Source organism: Nanorana parkeri, unplaced genomic scaffold, assembly GCF_000935625.1.
Source record: "Nanorana parkeri isolate BGI_ZX_2015 unplaced genomic scaffold, ASM93562v1 scaffold713, whole genome shotgun sequence".
Classification (NCBI taxonomy): domain Eukaryota; kingdom Metazoa; phylum Chordata; class Amphibia; order Anura; family Dicroglossidae; genus Nanorana; species Nanorana parkeri.
Window position 1 is genome coordinate 426946 of NW_017306981.1, and position 17866 is coordinate 444811.

Below are 17866 nucleotides of genomic sequence, written 5' to 3' on the forward strand. Positions count from 1 at the left end.
CACTGCCACAGGCCACCGAAGGTTATGCCCCCCCCCCCGCTGGACTACCCCCACTGGACTACCCCCACTATATAATGCAGGCTATGCTGCTCCTCTCACAGGTTAGGCACGGTGGGTGTTGGTATGTAGGGTGGTAGCTGATCATCTCTGTGCTAAATGAAGCCAGAAGTGACAAGGATTTCATCGCTTCTGGTTTCAGATCTCTGTCAAATATTTGTCTATGTCAGGGGTGGGAAAACTCCAGCCCTCCAGCTGTCATGAAACTAGAAATCCCACCATGAAATAGTTTCCAGGACTCATGCCTGTGGCTATGAGAATCTTGCAATGCATCATGGGATTTGTAGTTTCACAACAGCTGGAAGGCCGGAGTTTGCTCTCTTTGCCACGTTGACCATTATCACTGGGCCTGGAAGGATTTTATCACTTCAGCTTTCTGACCTCTGTCCATTCTTACCGGGTAAAGTTTACCCTTTGAAGCCGTAGTAAATCGCTGTGTCCTGGGTGGGCGCCATGAATCATGTATTCATACTTGCACATTATGGCACGCTTACCATACAAGTGTGTCGTTCTCCATTGCTGCGCAATGCATCCTCTGTAGCCATCTCCGCCGCCACTTCCGGGTACCCATGGATCCTCTTCAGCCATTGGGTGGCCATTGATGATGTAACTTCTGCGCATGCGCACAGGAGTTACATCCTTCCTGACATCAGGCCCATGCACAACTTAGATAAACAATGTATGGCGCATGCACCCTGCAGTGTTCACAGGAAATAAAACATTTCTAAGGAAGAGGAAGATGTTTTTTATACAGAGGAGACTTACCTGAGCCCTACCTCCCTGCAACTGTTTATTTTTTTTTACTTTACTTCCACTTTAATTTTAACTGAAAGTTCAGTTGGACTTTAATGAGAGCCGTCAGAATCTCACCTGGTACCTAGACCAGTCTTTCTCAACCAGGGTGCCCTCTGGCTTCCTCAGGGGCACCTCAAAATGTTCCCGCCTGCCCTCCCGCTCTCTACCATGCAGCTTCTGGTGTGATGATAGGATTCTGATGTGAAGGGGGGGCGCTGATGTAAAAGAGGCTATGAAAGGAGGTTCCTGATATGAAGGGGGAACCCCTACTTCTTTGTGATTTTGTGTGGTGTTGCCCCCCCTTAAAGTCGATTACATTTTACACTGAGGTGCCTTAAGATTTTGCATCATTTTAAAAAGGGGCGTGGCTACAAAAAGGTTGCGAAGCGCTGACCTAGGCCGATCTCTATCTGGATCCAATGAGCTGCTGTTTCTTTCATATGTTGGTGCTCTGTGTAAAGGTGCCCATACACTGGCCGATTTTTGGACGCAGGGCTGTAGCTACCATGGGGCAAGTGAGGCACTCGTCTCAGGTGCAGCTGAGAGGGGGCGCAGCCAGGTCCGGCCTGGCTGCCCCTCCTCTCCCCTGTTGCCATGGCGAGCACAGGGTGCCATTGGCCATAGAGGCGCCAGGAGGCTAACACAGCTGCGGCTCGGCAGGGGGAAGAGCAGCTTCTTTTCGAATCCCCGCAACTCTCCCCCACCTGTATTGGCAGAGGGCTCTGTGTCCTCAATCTCTTTTTCTATTTCAAAAAGTTTAGACCCCTGATATTTCCCACGCGCGCACACACGCAAAGACTATAAATTTGTTTCCGACTAAATTGTTAGAAACCACAAACGTTTTCTTTTGTTTCGTCAAACGAAACAAATTGTTATGCTATTTTGGATTTGGCTTTCGCCGCCATCCTGGAGGCGGGGCGCATGACATCACATACCGCACATGTCTTTTGGGGGGCACAATTTTCTGTTCTTGCCTCGGGTGCAAAAGGAGCTAGCTACGGCTCTGTTCGGATGGTTTTTAATGTACCGGCCGAAATTCGCACAGTGTGTGGGGCTGTCGGCTCCCTTTCAGCCGCCATTTCTCGATCAGCTGATCAAAGGAGCCGGCTTGAAAATCTTTGTGCGAACAGAGCCGGCAGCCAATAAATAAAATAATTGATAGGTGTATGACCAGCCTAAGCCTATGCATAGATCTTGCCAGGCCCATATCCCACAATAGAAGGAATCAGTGGGCCGGTGTAACCCTCGGAATAAGAACATATGGGGCTGTTGATACATACAGTTTGTGTCAGGAAGCAGCAGCAGATTCCTTTAGAAATAGTGCAATGCTTTCCCCTGCTTTGTAAACTGCGTCAGTGACTGTCCTGCTGATATCTAAATATTATTGTCTGTCTGGCAACAAAAAAATCTGAAACCAAACCTCCCACAGAGCTCTGCAGGCGTATTCTTCCAGAAGGGGGCAAACTCAGCATATTTAGGGATAAGCTTTCTCTAATATGGAAATCCGTGTTTCTTCTGTGTAAACAGAATGGGGATAAGTCTGCTGAAGTTCTCCACATCTTTGTAATGGGATTTGCTTTCCAAGAAAAGATTTTTTTCATACTGATTGAGATTTGTGGCAATAAACTTAAAGGAGAACTATGAGGTGAGTGCTTTTCACTCACCTCATAGTCCTTGCCGACCTACCGTGTTTCCCCAAAAGTAAGACCTACCCCGAAAATAAGACCTAGCACTATCTTCAGGGATTTCTGTAATATAAGACCTACCCCGAAAATAAGACCTAGCACTATCTTCAGGGATTTCTGTAATATAAGACCTACCCCGAAAATAAGACCTAGCACTATCTTCAGGGATTTCTGTAATATAAGACCTACCCCGAAAATAAGACCTAGCACTATCTTCAGGGATTTCTGTAATATAAGACCTACCCCGAAAATAAGACCTAGTTCGGTGGTAGATCTCATATTACAGAAATCCCTAAAGATAGTGCTAGCCGCAGCTCCTTCCCGCCCGCACGCACAAACCCCCGCCCGCCCACCTGGCTGTGGCTCCCTGGACGGCAGAGCAGACAGCTGCAGCCAGGTAAGAAATCCCCCCAAAATAATAATGTCTTATTTTCGGGGAAACACGGTATGACAATGAGACTGTCACAGGTCGGCTCAGTAGATCGGGAGGTGAGCGAACACATACCGGCGTTTGCTCACTTCTCGATCCTGTCACTGCAGAGAGCCGTGACGGGAGGGGCTGGATTCCCCCCTCCGATCCTCCAGCGCTGACCGGCGGAACGGACGGGGGTGGGGGCGGGTACCGCTGGCTCTGCCTCTGGGGGTTGGGGTGATGGGAGGACGCTAGTTTGTGTCCTCCCGTTACCCTAAGGAGAACTATGGGGAAAAGCCCTAACCCCATAGTTCTCCTTTAAAGCGAACCTTTAGGCTAGGTTCACACCTACACTACACCGCACGACACCCGGGACTCGCGCGATACTGTACAATGCAGGCAGTGATTGCAGCTTGGCCCCATTGATATCAATGGGGTGACAGCCGCGTGGCAATCGCAGAAAAAAGGTACACATACCTTTTTTTTTGTGAGACACGACGCGCGGCTGTTTTAGCCGCAATTGTGTTCGGAAGCATGGGCGGAGACGCGGAGGGAAGCCGCGCGATCTGCCTGGCGCGACTGAGGTGCCATTAGGAAATAATGGCACCCACAGGGCGATTGGCTCACACCGTGGCTACTCCTGACCGCGCGGCAATCCGTGTGGAATCGTGCATGATTGCTGCGCGGTGAGGTGTCGCCTAGGTGTGAACCCAGCCTTACCCCCTTTCACTAAAAATCACATCGGCATCCAGCTCTGCATGCGGATTTAAAATCATCTTACATTCATTAGTTAAACAAACTTGTCTTTCATTTACTTACGAATAGAGTTCATTCACTTCCTGGTCCAGTTCTGGCAAAATAATGTAATGTGCCAAAGTGTTGCATCCTGGGAAGGTTACATCAGCAGAGCATTGCTGGGAAATCTCATCTGTAATCTCAGGAGATCTCAGGAAAAGGCAATTTCCTCCCCTGAGATAATGTGCATGGTCACATGTGCCAGAGTTCCAGGAAGTAGTAGGAGAGCTAGTAATCTGCCCTTAGTAAACATGACCACTGTCAGAAGGCTGGGAAAGAAAAGAGAAATAAGGAATGTAAAGAATACAAAGCCGGCAATTATCTAGAAGTATGTGTTTGTAGATTGTCATTACAAAACATTTCTAAAGGTGCGCTTGTTATTTTATAGCAATGGGTAAAGGTCCACTTTAAGCGTGTTTACTGATGTAAATCATGATTAGTTTGATGGCATTTTTTGTACGTTTATTTACATTAATATATGCTTGGATTGCCAGAGTGCATGTTTTATGACTTTGTGGATGAGAGGAAGATCAGCTGGGCACCTCCATCGCTGGACTACATGAGGCTCTTTTCACACAGATATTGCCTGTTGCGATCAGCAGGAGATCTGTGGACAGATCCCCTGCCTATAAGAGCAGTACGGAATGGATGTCACCATGTCCGTTCAGTTCTTGGGATTGAGGAAACAAATGAGCTGTATGGACCCATGTTAGGTCTATGGGGAGTCGGATGTAAGTGGACGTGTACGTTTTACATCCGATTACTTCCGATCTGTCATGATCAGGTACGCCAAAACAGAGCTCTGTTCCCTTTCTTTTTCTTGACCTAAAAATACGGGGAACTTCTGATCAGATGCCTGAACAACTGACAGGCAGATCTGATTGGACCACCCGTGTAGAAGGGGCCTACGGAAAAAATCAAGTTGGTCAGCCAAAATGATCCAATACAGCTGACCATTCTTTTCTATGATATCTATCATCCACGCGTGTCTGTAGCCATCATTCTCAATGAACGGGTGCAAATAAGACACAAGAACGACAACACATAGTCCACACTTCCACCATACCCTAAGGCCTTCTCCTCACTCAAAGCCCATCCCCAAGGACACCTTACTGGAATGTAGAAAGTTTGGTCTTCCATTGGAATAGTTTAAAAGTTCATGCAGGTAAAGAATGGTGAATTGTGGCAGATTGCAGTGCGTTTGGCCCCATAGACTTCAATGGGAAACGTGCAACTAAAGCATTTTGCACTTTTCTGTGCAAGTGTTTGCGCGCATCTGTCCATTGAACGCAATGTATTTCAAACTGCACAGGCATAGCCCACCTTTTGCAAAAATACATAAATAAATGCACCCACGTTGATTAATAAAATGTGCATTTATTATTTTCTTGCATTGGAGTCTGCAAAGCATTGCAACAGCAATCAGTGGATAGTGGGTGCAATGTACAGGCTCCTGCAGGCTGTTCCTTCAGCCCCAGGTCAGTAGAGAGGCACAGACCTTTTGTTATCAGTGGATTACCAGTGTGGTGACATCACCATACTTGTGCTCTATTGAGGTCAACAAGTCCCTCTGCCGCACATGCACAGCCGGGTCATTCATTCACACAGTGGCATCACTAGGGGGGTGCGGCCCGCACCCGGGTGACACCAAAATGACTGACAGTCATTTTGTTGTCACCCCCTCTAAAAAGTCAGGCACTCGCTTGTGGACCTAGAGCCCGACAGTGTCAGGAGAGAGGAGGGGACACGGCGGAATACCTCATCCCGCCCGGTGAACGTCCCCTCCTCTCTCTGCCAGCATCCATCACCAAGATGGCCGCGCATGCGCGATGTGACGTCATGCGCGATGCCGACACGGCGGGGTGTCACCCGGCCTCGGGACGCCCCTGGATTCACAGATCCATTCACAGGATCTTTGAACAGCCATGCCGAATAAAAAATACAAGATGCTGCAGGGAAAGCAAAAGTCCTTTTCCATCTCCCATTGTGACATTTCAGTAAAGTTCTAACAAAAAAGAAAGTGCGATGCGACTCAGTCAAGTGCATTGGCACTGTATGTGCACACGCATACCAGCAGCCCTGCGGTTGAGCACATCTGCTGGTGTGAACAAGCCCTTAGCCTTGACAAGTAACCCTTTCAGTGCATAGGTTAGGGGTGTACTTTCTATTTAATTCCAGAGTTCCATTTTAAAGTATTAATTTGTCCCTCTGATATTAGTGTCTGTGGACAGATTTATGACTGCAGTAGAGATCATACATTTTGTAAAAACATTTCTCCTCCTTGTCCTTGCAGGCATGTGGGCTCACTCCCTCACTGTTCAGGATTACCAGGATCTGATAGACAGAGGATGGAGAAGGTAAATGCAATGGGTCGATGACTTTCCTCATCAATCTTTTCTCATTTTCCTTTAAAGTCGTCGTATTTGTTCAATATTGTTTTTGCATAATTACATCTTCCAGTGTTCCTCTGCTTTTATGTAGGTATCTGTACTTCAGAGTCTGCTCTTCCTGCCCATCCCACTTCCTGTATGAGCATACTCCCTAATCTTGTGTTTATGACAAGGATATACTTGGCTTCTTCTCTGCAGTGATACATGACCGCCCGATGGCTCCCCATCTCTCAGGGGATAATTAAAGCAGGCCTGGCTTGTTCATTTTCTGGCCATGTGTTGAGCATATTGTACAAACATTGACAGGTTTCCTTTCCCATTGAGGTCAAGGAGGATGTGTGCACTTATTTCTAGAACGTGACCGTGAAACAAGCAGAACAGTTAGGAGAGCTACTACAGGTTTTACAATGTCATTTTCAGAAAGGACTTTTTCACAATATATCGCAGTGCAGAAGTTTCATCATAGCGGGTCCTTTTTTCCAAACAGTGTAGCGTGAAATGCAGTAAATCCTGCAAATCCTCCACAAAGTGGGTATCAAAACATATGTAGCGCTCACCCCCGAAGGAGCCGCTGAAATGATCGGGTCTTCCATAGCCTGTCTAGGGGATTATAAAAAACACATGGCTGCCCCAATAGCACTTACCACTTCCAGTGGTTACCGACAGATTGAAGTCCAGACAATACCTCCAAGATGATTCTCTTTATTGCTGTAACTCCAGGGAGAGAGGGAAGAGGGTCAGGCACATCCAGCATGAAAGGTAGACTCCTTGTATTTGAATCAGAGCAAAGTAACTGCTGCCACCACAGACTTGGACCTTTAAGCCATACAGGCAATCTGTGTGGAGAACTTCTGGCAAGCAGTACTGTCAAGGATCTTGTTCAGGTTCAACTCAGACATGAGTGGCTGACCACTGGGCCTCCAGGCTCCGGCCCCAGTGTCCAGGCCTAGGCCCCTGGCTTAGGCCTAGTCCATTCTATCTCTTCAGCAGCAGGCATCCTGCCCCAGGCCAGGAGGGCCCTGGGGAGGGCAAGGAAGAGACTGTTGCATCAGCCACACTCAGCATTTATATCCTCTCCCAGCATGCATCACTGTTACTGTCCTGCAGTGATTGGCTGGGAGACATAAATGCCCAAAGCAATCCTCATTGGCTGTTCTGCCCTGTGTGGTAACACACCCACCCACCCACAGGCAGACACAGCTTCACAGATTGTTCTGTCACAGTTGAACTGAACATAGACTATATATATGATCTAGCACTCCTTTTTAGCAAGGTGCTACACATATAAAAAGAAATTACACTCTTCATTAGTAAGTAAACAGTGACCTAATTACAAAGCAGGATATGGTTTCATGAAAGCCTGCAGAAATCACTCACAGGGTTATTCACAAAAGGGTGAAGGCAGGAGACGTGAACAATCTAGGACAACATAGCTGAACTGGAAAGTGAGCTGAATTAGAGAATTTTTACAAATCAGCTATGTTGTCCTAGATTGTTCCCTTCTCCTGTCTTCTCCATACTCTTCACCCTTTTGTGAATAACCCTGTAAGTATTATCAGTTAACATACTTCTTTTGCAATTTGAGAGCAGTTGAACGGTTAAAAGAGAACTATGGGGGTAAGTGTTTTTCCCCCTAGTTCTCTTTAGGGTCACGGGAGGACACATACTAACCTCCTTTCGTGACCCAAAGCTTAGTATATCGCAAGCTACAGTTCGCTATATACTGAGAGCGCCACAGCCAGGGCGGATCCCGTCAATGCTTTCGATATTCACCCAGCTGCGTGAGTGACAGCTGGCTCTGCCTATCTAGAGGCAGAGCCAGCTGTGACTGCCCCCTCCCCCGTCCGTTGCCCCAATCAGCACTGGAAGATCGGAGAAGGGAGGGGGAATCCCTGCGGGGAGCGGTGACTGTCAGTCACTGCTCTCTGCAGGGAGATGTTCGAGAAGTGAGCGAGCGATGGTATGTGTTCGCTAACTTCCCGATCTATTGAGCCGACTTGTGACAGTTTCATTTGTCACCCGCGACTCGAACTATGAGGATGAGTGATTTTCACTCACCTCATAGTTCTCCTTTAATTCACCTTTTCACAAAAAATGAAAATGTGAACTAACGCGCAACAGTAAATGGAGATTGTCATTGTTCAGGGCGGTTATGTGGCGAGGCTGACCAATAATCACTGCTCCTTATTAGTTCCTCCAAGGCTGTGTAGTAACGCTTCCAAGTTCCCGGACCGTTATAACGGCTGGCACGGGGATCAGGAGGGGGAAATGAGGAGGGTGTTATGAGTTAGTTCACCTTTTTCATTTTTTTTGGAAAGGTAAACTAACCTTTTAACCCCTTCGTGACTGACGACGTACAGTGTACGTCGCCAGCATCGGAGAACACAACCAGATTTGCTTTAATTAAAACGAAATGGCAACAAGAGATACCGGATTTACCAGAGGAGTCGTAGGAGTATGTGCTAGGTTCTCGCATCAACTTTATAATAGCCTCCAGGGATCAGCTGATCCAAATAAAATATTGATATCAAATATAGTTCTACTCACCCGACCCTTGGAGCCAGCTGGCTCTTAAACCGGTCGCTGGAGCCTCTCTCCTTCTCTGCTACAGCGGTCTAAGGATCCTTGAATCATCAAGTTCTATACCGTGTGTAAGATGCCAAGAGACATGAAATCGCAGCAGCGTAAGAGGAGAGAGGTTTTTTAGGGAGCACCATGACCGCCTCCAAGGTTCAGGTGAGGATAACTTTATTTTTTTCAACCGTGACAGAAACGAACAGTTAACCCTTGCAGTTCAGAGTAGCCCCCACTGCAAGGGTTAATAAAATGTATGCCCAGAGTTCTTCTTTTAGGCCTGTTGCAGTGGAAATGTTGTGCTCATGTCCATTACCTCTACTACTACATCATGTTAAAATGACTCAAAGCTGAGTTAATGTTATGAGGAGCTCCAGACTGTCTTTTTAGAAATGATCTTTTCCACCTAAAACTGTACTGAAAGAATATGAATAAATATGCCGCCATCCCTTGTCACTTTTCTGAAAATGTTGGTCGCCGGATGTCTTTGACTTTTGAGTCACTGGTCCAGAACACGCATGCAGCAAGGCAAGTCAGAGTGGAGTCAGAACACTTGATATTCATACATTTCCAGTGACTCAAAGCATTAAAGCCATGGGATGGGCATGATGGTCAGACAACTGGCATTTCCAGAAGTGGAAGGCAGCAGTGACAGTGCATGTATTTCCCACAGCACGTTTCCTTTAATAAGAGACTTGGTGATGATAGAAGGTCCACTTAATGGTTACCAAATGCGTATTGTATTCCTGTCACTATTGTTTGACAGCCTTATCTTCCGCCTGCAGTCCTTTTCTTTCTTGTTTACCTTAGTTGTTTATGGAATGTTTTTTGTTCACAAATAAAGGAAATGGATTTGTTTGGTAACATTCTTTTGTATCTGATCACAGAGCTTTGTGTAACTTTATTTTTAGGAGTGGAAAGTATGTGTACAAGCCTTTGATGAATGAGACCTGCTGCCCGCAGTATACCATCAGGTATTTTTCTCCTTGGAGTAATGTATAAATATTTAAACCTGTGTCCTATGTGTATTTCATTACAATTACTATTTCCAGTATATTTGTAGGTTGGATTTGGGTAAGGCATGCACACAAGCTTTCCCTAGGCCTTCAATATATGCTCCCTGTGTTCTGGGTCTACTTTAGTGTATATTCAGTCATAGTGTATATTCAGTCATATTGTGTGTACGTGTATATACTATATATTGTAATACATTAATACATGTACGTTGATAAGATTATTTACACATACCATTCAATAACAAGCGCTTTCAGGGCCTCAAGGGTACCCCTTCATCAGGCTATTTAGCCGGAACAGTAGTAACCCCCCAAAAGCAGGTGGGTGCTTGCAGCGACCACGGACGGCACCGTGTGTAACACAAGAATAGAAAGTCAAAGTCGCCAGCACAACAAAGTAATTCAGCAAAAGTCCATTTATTGACACACTGCCATTCAATAACAAGCGCTTTCGGGGCCTCAAGGGTACCCCTTCATCAGGCTCAGTATGAGCGCTTTCGGGGCCTCAAGGGTACCCCTTCATCAGGCTCAGTATGAGCGCTTTCGGGGCCTCAAGGGTACCCCTTCATCAGGCTCAGTATGAGCGCTTTCGGGGCCTCAAGGGTACCCATTCATCAGGCTCAGTATGAGCCTGATGAAAAGTGTTCAACTTTTCATTTTCCACTTTTGGGTCACGACCCACCAATTGAGAATCAAGGCTCTAGGTCATTCCTGGATGGCTCAGCTTCTAACCGTGCCATAGACACAAGATCCTATCGTTCACATATCTGCAATTTGCTTGGGCAACAATAGCAGTACATTTTGTTGGGCAAAATGCAGAAATATAAAAAGAGAACCCAAAAGACTTTAGGGTCCATTGAATTATGCAAGTAACAGATTTTTGAGTAAGTACAAAATCAATTTTCCTGACTTTTGTCCATGTAACCTTGCCTTTTTGGACAGGAGAGAGGTTGGAGCCTCATGATAGATAGATCTGTTTCCAGATTTTACCATGCTGTCTCTCCATATTTTTCTTAGTGTATTGATTATAGAGATATGTAGAATTGCCACTAGAGGGAGCTCCGTATATCACTAAAATTGCTTAACTTCCTTTCCTAACAACTATTAAGATGAGGAATTAGACACACAGGGATTATTAATGAGTCATTCAACTCATGGACTTGATTTGTGAGAATATGCTTCACTGTTCAGTCATAGTGTATGTATTGTGTGTACGTGGATATGCTATATATTGTAATACAATAATACATGTACGTTGATACGATTATTTACATCATTCTGATCTCTTTCACATCTTTTATTTAATAAAATATTTACAAAGCTATATCTTCCCTTTAACCGTATTACAAGACTGTTCTCTTTTTTATGAGTGGTGGATGAACAATCTAGTGAAGACTTGTAGGACGTAAATATAATAAAAGCTACAAAAAGAAAGTCAGCAAAGATTGAATGATAATTAGATTGCGATTGATATAAAAGTGAAATCCCCCAAAGTGTTTACAAATCTGAAATCTGTAGAGGATGTAGCAAAAGTTTAAGGTAGCAAATGCATTTATTTGTTTGTTGTCTTATGAAAAGAGTTGCCAATGTTTTATACTATGATGGAGAGATGTAATTTGTGCTTCTGATTCATTATTGCTTTTTGAATGTTGGCGGAGGTGATGTAAAAGTAACAAAGTTAGGATATGTAAAGTACATGGTCCAGATGTTTTCTTTCCCTGTGTGCTAAATAAACAGGAGGTCAGTTAAATTGCAACATGGGAATAATCCCCATGAGGAGTATGAAAGTAGCATCACAGCCAGATGGTTCTGATGGTAATGAGCAGCAGGAGGTCTTGACCCTTAGTATGTGCTGACCCTCTATCTTCAGTACTGTCAGTTACTGACCCAGAACAGGTATGTAGTTCAGAAACGTTATTCCTTATCTGCACACTTGTTCTGGGTCAGTAAATCATAACATTGAAATAACAGGGCTAGTGTGATAGCCAGGAAGCTAGAATGTTAAGTATGTAAACTTTTCATGTATTGTATGTAAACCCCAAACTTTTCTTTCTTTAGTTTTAGATGAAGAATGGAAGGATTAGAACCTTATTGGTTTTATATTGCTGTCTGTGCCTCTGCTGAGGACATTTACCCTTAATATTTGTCCTGGAGTCTATTGTCACTGGGACTGGAAGTGATGGGAAATCCAACATTTTGAGTTGTTACCTGAACAGGACCAGTTAGAAGTTCTTCCACTTTGGGGGTCTGTCTAAGAGGGCATCTACTATACTTTGAAAATATTTATTTTCACTTCCTATTATGTCTTCAGAACAGGAAGTGAAGGCAACTCTCTCCTGTAGCACAAAGATGGCAAAAAAACCCTGACAGGGATTTAACCCATTCATTCCTCTGCAAAGCTAAAAAAGAATGAAAACAAGTTGGCTTTACGTACACTTTAAATTATCCTAATGACAGTATAATCTAAAAGCAGGCACTTAGAGGGATCGCAGGGAATACACTTTCTGTATTTGAGAAATGACACATATGTGTATATCTCTTTCTTTCTAGATTATGTGCTACAGATTTCTATCCCAACAAATCACACAAGAAAGTCCTGAAAAAAATGCAGAAGTTTCTTCAGGCTGGGGAAATCTCTCGCTCTGCAAATGACGGTGAGAACATTAGATTGTTACCGTCAGTAAGCTTCTTTATTGAATTGATGTAAAGTTCATGGAGCAAATATTTCACTATAGCAGTACAAGACAAACAATTTTATTTGATGTAAAAACTGTCTATTTTTAGAGTGCTGTTTTAAAAACCTCTTAATGGGCTTCAGTGCATCCACCACTACTCTTCACAGATTCTCAGTTAGAACCTATTTAAGAGCAGCTGCAAACTAAAGCTCTTTAGCTTTTTTTGTAGTGGCACAGCAGCAGCATATACTCATGTCTCTTACTCTCACACAGCTTTGGCTACTGCGACAAGGGAAAGAAAGCCCTGTGCAAGCACATCAGAGCCAGCAACCACAGAAGGAGGTGGCCGGTTGTCATTTCTGAACAACCAAGATTATCAGGAGACTCGAACGCTCCACAATGGGCAAAGCTGGCATGAAGGCACCTGAAGATGTCTGCTGTGTTGGACAGCTACATTTTTAAGGGGAGGGCTCAGGTTCACTTTAAAGCTGAAAGTATAATCTGCTTCTGTTTGCCTTTCTAATGCTAATTAACTTTTCCGTTTTCATTGCATACCTTGTATTAAATGCAGTGAGGTTATCACTTGGTGTCCGTGATTCTCTATGTAACGCAGGCAGATCATGGCTGGTGGTAGGGGCTGGCATGATGCTGTTCATAGCTTCCTGAAAACAGGAAGCAATGGTAATGACCACCTGTGATGCTCAGCATCCATGATTGAAAAAAGTGAAAACCAGTTAATGAAAAGGGTAGGGCTGGGGTGTCCTCCAGCCAGGAAATGAGGCCGGTTGTATTTGACTTGCTGATGTTTCTACTGCAATCTGTGATAAGCTCTTAGTGTGCAATACAATTGGAAGTAAGCAATTTCAGTACAGGAGAGGAGCTTAAACTGTGCAAGCCTGAAGGTAAAGCTGTGGTTCAGCTTTAAAAGTAATCAGTATCTATGAGTTTGCTGTTCCTTTCTTTTTTCTTTTTAGAAATTCCTGGAGAGCCAATGGATTCACAGGCTGGAAGTCCAATTTCCCACAATGTCTGTATTCATGACAAGACTGATATTGCTCCAGAAGACTTGAAACCTTTGAGTGCAGTGCTAGAGGAGACGGAAGAAAACAACAAGGGATTGCTCTCGAGCATTGATGAGAACGTTAATGAAGAACCAGTTGAATCAGAACAAGCTGCTGATCCCAGGACGGCTTTTCAGTCAACTCCAAAACCTGGTATGTCTCCTCTGCAGTCAGCAAGCTGTTACCAAGTTTACATGTTGGTGAATGTTTTGCGTTTAATAGGTAACATACACCAAGAATATTAACATTACAGTATTAAATAAACAAATATTACAGCTGAGCATAATGGGATATAAAAATGACAGTCACATGGCATAAATACAGATCTTTGTCCTAGTGTAAAGCTTCATGATTTAAAATCTAATGTATGTAGTTTAAGCTGCTTTAGAAATTAGCATTTATCTTTCTTTAACTGCTGTTGTTTAGGGCAAAAAAAAAGAGCTTGTATAGGTGCAAGACAGTATTTGTGATACATTTGAAATGACCTGGATTTCTATGTGAATATGGTCTGATCTAGGGATGCACTGATACCGATACTAGTATCGGTCCTGATACCCAAATGCTCCGATACTTATCCCAATACTGGAATTTCCGGTCAGAGGGAGATTTCCTCTGACCGGCAGTGCCATGAGGAAACATGGAGCAGGCTTCCTGATTGGCTGGGAAGCCGGTTCTATGCTGTTTGGCCAGCTCGATACTGATTTAGCCGGGAAGCTGGCTTCCCAGCCAATGACCCACCTCCCAGGCTTCCTGATTGGCCGGGTAAGCCGGCTCCATGCTGATTGGCTGGGATGCCGGCTTCCTGGCCAGTCAGCATGGAGCCGGGAAACCAAGAAGCCAGGCAGCAGGTAATGACATATAAATGTCGGCACTCGATACCGAAAAAACGGCATCGGTGCATTCCTAGTCTGATCTTTAGACAAGTTGCGTAGTATGTTTAAACTAATAATGCACAAACAATTGTACTTGTATCACGTTTATGCTAAAATTCCCTTTAAACATTTGTTGTACAGGATGAAAAAAGTATGTGAATTTTTTAATTTGGTAACTGCCAGAGCCACTTTTGGCTGCAGTTCCACCAAGCAATTGTGAAGCTTTCTGGTTTTCCTTTTTAGGTAATTCCACAGCATCTCAATTGGATTAAAGGCTGGACTAAAAAAGTTCTTCTGTTTTAAGTTGTTCTGTTGTTGATTTAATACGGCAGTTTGGGTAATTGTCCCCTTGCCTATACAAATTGAATTGTATTGTTCCCCTTATGATAGCTGATGGGATGGAGTTATGGTGCTGATGTGCAGTCCCTTTTTTCCAATTGTTTTGGGTATTTGGTGCATTATCTTTTTGCATGTGACATGCAGCATTTTATTTTTTGGACACTAATGATTTCATCATTGCTGTGTTTTTTTCAAAGTTTGGGATTAAGTAGTGAGCGGTTGGTGTGTTGACCAGGGTTCTAATGACAGTCGTGTGAGTAAGGTAGTCAAAGTCCTAAGGAGGACGATTAGGTATGGATAATGGGTTCCACGTGTCTCAAGTACTCACGGAGTCCTTATAACAGATACTGCAAGTCAAATATTGGGATAAGACCATGTGATAAGCATAGTAAATAGGGTTCAACCATAATATGACAGATTACGTTAGTGGGCACTGGCAGCAGAAATGCAGTAGTGGGCAGGTTTACTGAAGTGCACTGAATTCTTGGTCCAGCCAGCTTTGTCTGTTCATGAGTGTCCTTTAGTGGGATCTTTGTCTTCACTATTCACGGATTGGTAATAGACCCGATGTCAGTTGCTCCTCCAGGAACTCCAGTCAGTGTGGTATAGTTTATCTCCTCCACTTCCAAGAGGTAGAATAGCACTTTAGGTTCATTGAGCTTATGTAGGTTGAAAGTGTCCTTGCAGTTGCTCTGATATGCCCCCCCTCCCACCTCCAGGGAATGTCCATTAGTGCTAATAAGTTCTTCCTCTCCTACAGAGCAGCATGGTCATACAGTGAGGGGGAAGTTAGTAAGCTGTTGAGCATGCTAGCTCAGGATCCACAGCACCATTCAAAATGGGACAAAGTGCTTCGTCCTTTGGGTCGGGGGGCAAGACAAGATCTGAATGAGTGAGACTGCTTTTTAAGACCTTTTTTCGTAGAGGCCACATTACTCCAAAAGGTTCTGAAACTTTTTCTTGCAACCGTATGCAATTTTAAGAGGTGTGTGGGGGAGGAATGAGAGTTTATGTTTAGTGAGAAAGAATACCCAGATCTAGCTCAGATGTTATAACATTTTTCCTCTTTTCCCCATTTTTTTTTCTTAAGTATTTTTAAAAACCTCCGAATTAGTTTCCTGGTTTCTGTATGAGAGATAATATACAGAGCAAGTCTATGACTTCAATGTGTGCATCACACATGTTGTGTTTAGCTATAGATTTATTGGCATGGAAGTAAATGGCATAACAGGCGAGGATGCCTTTCCTGTTGTCTCTTGGAAATTCTTGCACTTTGATTGAGTTTTGTCCCACGCACATATGGCTTCTTTTTATTTTGCTGTTTGTACTAGAAGTACCGATGAGTAGGAGTGCTGGGTGGTGTGCACATGATTTAGATCAATGTGTGTGGTTCTGGGGCTGTGTTATATCTTCTCATGCATCTATACTGCTCTGATGGATGTGTTGAGCACATGAAAAGTCAGCTCTGTAAAAAGTGATTTGGACGATATGGAATTTACAGTTAGAAAGTAGATATTCAACCCAATGTTACATTATGTCTAATTCTAACTCTCTGGCAAATGTGTAGGAGTTTTGATCAATGTTGTGGATTGTGTTTGCTGCTTAAAATAGAGCTCCAGATATTGTTCTTGTTTTGGATAGAGTGGGAAAGGGTTCTGTTCCTATTGAGGAGGATTTCCTCCATTTCCTGTCTCGTTGACGACCATCATTGGGACTGGGCATGGGGGGGGGGGCCCTCTTCATCAGGGACATAGGTAGCAATCAAACACAATTATTGAACTTATCGCTGCTGTCTGGGTCTATCTTGAGGAGATTTCTCCTCACTTCCTTTGGTCACCTTGCTGGAAGTGAAGAGAAGGCATTCCAGTGCCGGTCCAGACAGCATTAACAAACTTGGCAGATTTTAAAAATTTTCCCAAATCCAAAAATTTCAGAAAAAATATTGTTTTGGCCAGTTTTACACCTTTTTACTCATTATTTTAGCTATGCTGCATGGGTTGGGCCTTCCTATATCAGGATGGCAAGTTGTATCTTACCGGGTATTGGATTGTAAGGGAGCACTTTAGCTGGGGCCTTGAGGGAGATAGTGGAAACACCATCTACTGCAGGTAGAGTAGTAGAGGGCATATCATTTCAACACCCCAATGACCACCCAAAATTAAAATCCCAATTTATGTACAAGTCAGCCTATACCTGTGTGTTTGTTCATTCATGTACTGGAGAACCCCATAATCCAAGAACTCAATTGTGCAAATACTGGTCAGCTCCTGTGGTTGATTACTGTAGCCCACCCCCTCTCGCACGTTACTTTTGGCCCGTTACTCTAAATGGGCTACCTCATTAACCAGTAAGGAGATGCTGAAGAGAAGTAGCTGCAGTTCCCTACTATGGTGTTCTGGAGGAAGGCAGTGATGCTGATCTAATGACTTTCTGAGCGACTGACCCAGGACAAATATGCAGCTAATGTATTCAGGGAAATATCATATGTATTAGGGATCAGTAATTTGAAAAGTACTGAAGCCATTAGACCTGTATGTAAACAAGGCTTTTCTGCATTGTTCTTAAGCATGTACCGCATCTTAGTGGGCTTTACTTTGATACATAACAGGTATAGGTGCTGACGCCAGTAAACCACCATGTCGGAAAGCCAAAGACATCCGCAAGGAACGTCGCTTGAAGAAACTCCAGCTTCAAAATTCTGATCATGCCACGTCCTCGGGGGAAAATGTCACCATCAATGTCAACGCATCAAAGCCAAAAGCATTTGGTAGCAAGTCAGTGGAAGAATTTCTTGTTGTGGCAGACCCAGAGAAAGCAGCACATTTACTTGAGGTATGATGTTCTGTCCTTTGTTTTGTAAATAATTCCTATTAATCAGGGCAATAGCCAGTAAGGCACAGCAGCCAATGACATTTTAGTTAATAGTAGTCAGGCAGTTTAAGAAGACTTGTGATTGGTTGTTTATGGTTAGCTGCACACTGCATATTGCTGTCTTTATTATAAAATCTATAAGTGCAAAGACAATTTTTTAGTTTTTCCTTTTCTGATTTAAACTCCCTCTCTGCCTCTGTGTTGCCGGTGTGGGAAGATGATGTTACCCACACTCACTCAACCCACACTCACTCACTCAACCCACACTCACTCACCCACCCACCCACAATCACACCCACCCACACCCACCCACACCCCCTCACACCC

General features: G+C 44.1%; 1 protein-coding gene across 3 annotated transcripts in view; it reads left to right on the forward strand.

The window, feature by feature from the left end:
* ATE1 (arginyltransferase 1) overlaps positions 1-17866 on the forward strand; it is a 77532-nt gene that overhangs the window by 1934 nt on the left and 57732 nt on the right. For all 3 annotated transcript variants that reach the window (XM_018563957.1, XM_018563956.1, XM_018563955.1), the window contains exons 2-6: positions 6038-6101; positions 9620-9682; positions 12272-12375; positions 13371-13610; positions 17277-17500. In XM_018563957.1, the coding sequence (XP_018419459.1) occupies positions 6038-6101; positions 9620-9682; positions 12272-12375; positions 13371-13610; positions 17277-17500 (695 nt within the window). The remainder of the gene's footprint in view (positions 1-6037; positions 6102-9619; positions 9683-12271; positions 12376-13370; positions 13611-17276; positions 17501-17866) is intronic.